Source organism: Raphanus sativus, unplaced genomic scaffold, assembly GCF_000801105.2.
Source record: "Raphanus sativus cultivar WK10039 unplaced genomic scaffold, ASM80110v3 Scaffold4797, whole genome shotgun sequence".
NCBI lineage: Eukaryota > Viridiplantae > Streptophyta > Magnoliopsida > Brassicales > Brassicaceae > Raphanus > Raphanus sativus.
The window spans coordinates 1-5,920 of NW_026620098.1; the positions used below are offsets into that span (position 1 = coordinate 1).

The following is a 5,920-nucleotide window of genomic DNA, read 5'->3' on the forward strand; positions in this document are numbered from 1 at the left end:
TTCTGATCATATTGGTTTCAAACTCAAGTTTCTATTTATTGTTTTTCATAGAATAAGTAGAGAAAAAAAGTTCAAGAATAAGAAGGAAAATAAAGTAATTAGGCTACAGAAAAATTGGTAATGTATATATGTGAGAATGATGTCAAATAATTAGATATATGGATACTAATATATATAAATTAAAATATATGACACATCATAATTTTAGTCTGCCAAATTGTTTTTTGATGTCATAATCTTAGGTCACATCATCACAATAAACTAGAGCAATTCCAACGACAAAGAAATTCAATTGAGGTTTTAATTGCTTTATATTATATTTTAACACATTTTATTTATGTAACTAAAATTTTATTTTCTTTGAAATAGTCAAACCACTTACATAATGACACATATGTGTTAGAGTTCGCATGAGTTTCTTGCATCTTATAAGAGTAGACATAATTAATACAATTTTAATCTCTTTGTGCTCTATGTTCTGTAAATTTGTGGGGTGAGTGCTGTAATTATTATAAAATAAACACAATACATCTCAACTATATATTGATATAGAACGTAAGCACATGAGTCATGCTCATTGACATTATTAGGAAATGTTGTGCTAATAAACATAGTAAGATTACTTAAGCGGCCTTGAAGTGATCAATCTGGATGCTCTCACCTTGGAGCTTCTTGTAATCACTTCTGTTTCTCGCAGCAAAGAACTTGCCCCAATTGTACTTTTTGTAACAAGGCGGGTTATCTTCGCTTATAAACTCCTCCAATGGCTCAATGTTGACTTCATGGGATGGAAACAGGAAGAATGGCATTGAGAATCTCTCTTTGCTTGAATTCACTACGACTCTATGTTCTGCACTCCAATACTTGTCATTTGTCCATACCTACTCAACACAATAAATATTAAATGACCAAGTTGACCCCCAAAAATTTTCGAATTAATATATATACACATAGACCCCTAAACTGTTAAATTATTATTTTTTTATTAAATTGTTTAAGGCCTCTAAAATGTCAGGGTCAGCCCTTCAATATACATTCAAAGTTCATGTTTTTTTACCTGCATGCAGTTGCCAATGTTAATGATGAAAGCATCAGGGTTTGGTTTCACCGAGATCCATTGTCCATCCGATCTACGGCTCACTTGTAACCCACCCACATTATCTTGGGCCAAGACGGTTATAACTCCTGCGTCTGCGTGGCGTCCAACGCCTAATGCTAGCTCCGGGTTCGGGCAAGGAGGGTAATGGTTAAACCTCAAAAAGCTTGTTTGGTCCTTGAAGTACCCCGTAAACCGATCAGCAGGTAGACCCAAGCTAATGGAGATAAGTTCCAAAAGCTTGACAGCTAGCTTCTCAACTTCTCTTGCATATTCTTGGCATACCTCCCTACCAAACATGATTAATATTTTAATTAAATTACACATAATTGGATCCTAGTTAGGCCCAATGGGCCTTAATTAAACCCTTGTTTTAAAGCGTGTTTTAGATGATCACCTAAAGTCGGAAGGGTTTTGAGGCCACGGGTTAGTCAGCTTCCTGAGCTCGGTGTCTTCCGGCACGGTAGTCGCCGGAACCGTCGTCGAGTCCTGCAAAAAGAAATCGAAAATCTCTTTCCAGTCTCTAACGTTTTTGGTGTGTTCTCCGTCGTGATAACCCATAGGGTTCACTTCATCTCTTTTCACTCTTCTCTTCTCCTCCAATGGTAAACTGAAAAAATCCGCCATCGTCTTCTCAACCCGACTCTTTAAGTCCAACGACAAGCCATGGTTGGTCACCTGGAAAAACCCCCATCTCATGCATGCTTCTGCAATCTCTGTCGTGAGCGCTGTCTTGTCGGAGTGTGGGTCCTGGAGAGAAGAGAGGTCGATGGTCGGGATCTCTTTTGAAAGAATGTAGTCATCGGAGTGTTTGAGATGAGTTTTGGGTCTGTGTTCTGGAGCTTGGATAAAAGCTTCGTCGAGTACTCCCATGGTGGTTTTTTTCTTTGCGGTGATTCTTATGTTATCTTTTTAAGGCTTTGGAGATATCTGATGATTCTTGTGGTGCATGCGGTTGGGTTGGTTTTATAGGAAGATGTCACGTGTAACTTCGTGTCTATCGAAAACAAAACGCTTTTATTGGTAGAATGAATGTAGACACGTTTCTGTGAACAATTAACTTTTTTTTATCACATGGGGTTAATTAGGAATTACAGTCATGCCAGTTGTTGAAAGAGGACCAAAATAAGCCGAAGATGTATATAGACGGAGTATATTCATAAAGTTCATGAGCGTTTTATATAGACTATAGATGCCCCTTCTACAAAAAAAAATTGACCATTTATTTATTTATTTTTGCAACAAAATTTCAACCATTACAAAAGGAGAGGAGGATTAGTTCACAAGAAAATAGCTTTGAATCTAGACGGAATCTTGGAAGGGTGGAGAATCTGATATACGCAAGTCAAATCTTATTGGATACTTGGATCTCGATCCGAAGTCATATATATTTGCCAAAAAAAGAACAAAGAATGAGGACTTCAAACAGAACAGATATATCGTTTCCGAATAAACTCGGTCTCTCACACATTATTGCATTAAGGGCTTAGAGCACCTTTATCGGTGTCCCTTGAGCCGGCCCTTATAATATTTTGGATCAAAAATAAATCAAAAAGAGTAAAGGACGTTGCAAACGGACCTAAAATAAGGGATGTTCGGTTGCGTCCCTCTTGGCTACGTGGCAGCTGGGTAGTGGGAGATGTAATCGAAGACGGTTCAGTATTTCTTTTGTTTGTTCTTCTCTCTTCTCCAATATCACCGAAGGCGACGGCGAAGGCTGTGCCGAGTTACGAGGACAAGACTTGCTTCCTATCGCCGCATCTTCTTCGGAAAACCCTTTTAACTTCCCATCAACCGCCTCCACTTCCTTCCACACTCCACCTCCTCTCACCGATTTCCCCCATGATCTCTGTGTTTCTGTAAGTTCCAAACTCAGTTCCATTCTCTACCGTCAGGGTCTGTCCTAAGATTTATGGATTTGAAACAATTATGGACTAAATACTCAATGATCAATACATATATTTTTAGTCAACTTAGAAGAAGGAAGAATTGATTTCGATGAGATTAAGGAAGAATTGATTTTGATAGCCAACCTTGGTAAGTCTCTTTGTTTGTGATTCTAAAGCAGTCAAATTAAGTTTTTTTGTATGTTAGAAGTTCTAACTTAGAAGGCATGATTGTTAATTAGTGATGGTGTGTGTTGTGAACTTGAAGTTCATTTCTTAGTCTTGTATGAAACTGTATGATTTGGTCACTACCGTGAATCTATTGGTTGAAAAGCAATCTAGCATCAGTTGAAGTAGAGTGTTCTGTTGTTTCACTGATGGTAATGCAAATTGGATTTTGATCCAGCTGTCTTTCTTATGTGATTTTTGGATTTAGTTAGATAGAATGTGGCCCTAGAAAATTTATCCTTTTCGCTGAGCAAAGCAAGCATGAGTTATGCGCATTATTTCTGCATCTGGTGCCATCTCTAATGCATTATTTCTGCATCTGGTTTAATTTCAGAACCCTTCATTACAGCAAAAGAATCTTATGTATTTTTGAAATGCATTGAGAGTTGCATATTATCATCAACTTGCTTCAGAATTACAAATGCATTGAGAGTTGCCAACTATCACTAAGTTTAAAAACATTTGCATGTGAATAGAACGTTTGGCCCGTTGCTTTATTCCACAAAGCTTGTCTCTGGTTTTCCTTACAAGTGATTCTTGGGACATTTCAGCTGGAGAGAAAGGAGATGATGCGTGGACAAGTGGAAACATGCTACCTTCTCCTTCTGGCCCAGAATCTTTGCATGGATACCATCATGTTATCGAACATCCAAACGAAGAGCATCATACTATGACTAGTGGTGGAGCTCATATCATGATATGCTCATGCAACCACTTCAGGGCATGCACATGACACATGCTCGGCCTCTTGAAGCACTTTTCTGTTGAAGGTCAGCTCGAGTTCAAGGCTGTCATCTTTGTTCCCAAGAGAGCTCCTTTTGATCTCTTTGACACCAAGAAGAAGCCAAACAACATCAAGCTTTATATGTTTTATATAAAACTTCTTTTTAATATGTCATTATTTATTAAAATAAACAATTAATTTACTAAGGGACAATAAAAGTCCTACCAATTATCTACAAATTTAAAAAAGTCCTTAACTTTCTCCTTAAACATAAAAGTCTAATATAATATTGTTAAGGGCTTTTGTTTTAGTCCCACCAATGCTGATGCTCTTACATCATAGCTTTGGTAATAAAAAGTAGACACATAGTACATATTGCTCTTAAGTTATACAATTTTGAAGTTATTGATTTGAATGTTTTAAATCGGACTTCAAGTTTTTAACAATCGATTCTGTTTCTGCTGACATAAAACTTGCGCTTATTCTTTTGTATCGTGGAGGGTTTTCAGGACTCACTCTTCTAATGGCTTCACTTCCACATCATGTGATGGCATCAAGAAGAATGCTATTATCTTTCTCATATTGTGTTCACCAATCACTACCGCTCTATGTTCTAGTACACTCCAATACTTATCATTTATCATTCATCCGTACCTAGTTGGCCTAGTAGTACAGATATAGTCGTTATAATTCGATATTTTATATTGCATGTTTAAGTTGCCCAAAAAAAAATGCATGTTTATATCTTAGAAAACTGAGAATTAATATCAATAATTTAATCTCCATTGCAATGAAATGAGTTCTAAAGGCCTGACTGCTAGCTTTTCAGCGTTTCTTACATACTCTTCACATGCCTCCCTGAAACTAAATAAGAAAAAAGAGATTTAACTTACATAGTTGAAATTGTATATAAATGTAATTTCTTTCATACCGAATTGCTTGTATGCTATGTCCTACATGTAAGTTGTAATATTAATGCAGCCTTGGAAGATAGCGTTCACGTGCCTCCAATATAGTTGTGCAAAGTGATCAGATTCTGATCATATTGGTTTCGAACTTTAGTTTCATTTATTGTTTTCATAGAATAAGTAGAGGAAACAAATTCAAGAATAGTTTACAAAAAAAAAACAAATTCAAAAATAAGAAGGAAAATATAGTAATTCGGCTACAGAAAATGAGTAATGTATATTAGTACTAGGATTGGTCCGCCCTACGGGCGGGATATACTCTACTTGTAATTTAGGTTATTATTTTTTTGTATGACTTTGTGATTTGTATTTTAGGTTTGCATTTACAGAGATATGTATGATAGTCATTTGAAAAAAATCAAGTGAGGAGGAATTATAAATGATAAGATATATTTTGCTTGTTTACAATATTTATTTCTATCTTAAAGAGTTGTAGCATTGATATGCTCTGAGGATTTCAAATGGTCTTCTTGTTGTTTCTTTAAAAAAAATTGATTTCATATTCGGTGTGTTATTTGTGGTTTTTATATTTTGGACCCAAAAAGTTTGGGTAATGGATAATATTCGTGTGTATGTTATAAGAGTAATTGTTTTTATGTTAAAATCATTCTTTCGGCATGCTATTAGAGTGTAGGTGGTGATTATTTGAAGCTGCACTTTTATTAAAAGTAGAATGTTATATTGAATTTAAAGAATGTAGTAAAGTAAAGCTATCAAAATAAGAAATCATTGAAACTGGAAATTATGAAAACTGAATAATAATCGATGAGTGTAGGCACTTGTTAGTCAATGTAAAATTAATTCCAGGAACTTCGCCATTTGGTTATGGTAATAACAATCATAGCATAGATTTTACAAATTATTTAGATGGTACTTTCTTGATGGCATTATAAAAGATCATATTAATTAAAAATACAAGCTTGTTATACTTTAACTTAAAATAGCTTTAAAGTTCAGAACTGTTTTACAACAATTTTATATATGTATTTTATTATTCATTTTAGAACTAATTTGACAC

The 5,920-nt window shown here is 35.2% G+C and overlaps 1 protein-coding gene and 1 long non-coding RNA gene across 2 annotated transcripts; one reads left to right on the forward strand and one right to left on the reverse strand.

Annotated features, from left to right (window-relative positions):
• Positions 1-477: 477 nt before the first annotated feature.
• On the reverse strand, positions 478-2,042 carry LOC130507563 (protein DMR6-LIKE OXYGENASE 1-like). Its single transcript, XM_057002264.1, has 3 exons — positions 1,494-2,042; positions 1,058-1,385; positions 478-881 (listed from the first exon to the last, which is right to left on the reverse strand). The coding sequence occupies exons 1-3, from the start codon at positions 1,967-1,969 to the stop codon at positions 624-626; spliced, it is 1,062 nt and encodes a 353-aa protein (XP_056858244.1). The 5' UTR covers positions 1,970-2,042; the 3' UTR covers positions 478-623.
• Positions 2,043-2,533: 491 nt separating this feature from the next.
• Positions 2,534-4,244, forward strand: LOC130507562 (uncharacterized). Its single transcript, XR_008942363.1, has 2 exons — positions 2,534-2,955; positions 3,762-4,244. It is a non-coding gene; the product is annotated as an uncharacterized LOC130507562 (long non-coding RNA).
• Positions 4,245-5,920: the final 1,676 nt, after the last annotated feature.

Bases quoted from the DNA above. Each gene is read 5' to 3' on its own strand.
- LOC130507563 (XM_057002264.1), bottom strand. From the start codon at position 1,969: ATGGGAGTACTCGACGAAGCTTTTATCCAAGCTCCAGAACACAGACCC. The intron at 1,386-1,493 runs GTGATCATCTAA...CATGTTTGGTAG, and splicing joins CAAAACCCTTCCGACTTTAG to GGAGGTATGCCAAGAATATG. The intron at 882-1,057 runs GTAAAAAAACAT...TGTGTTGAGTAG, and splicing joins ACATTGGCAACTGCATGCAG to GTATGGACAAATGACAAGTA.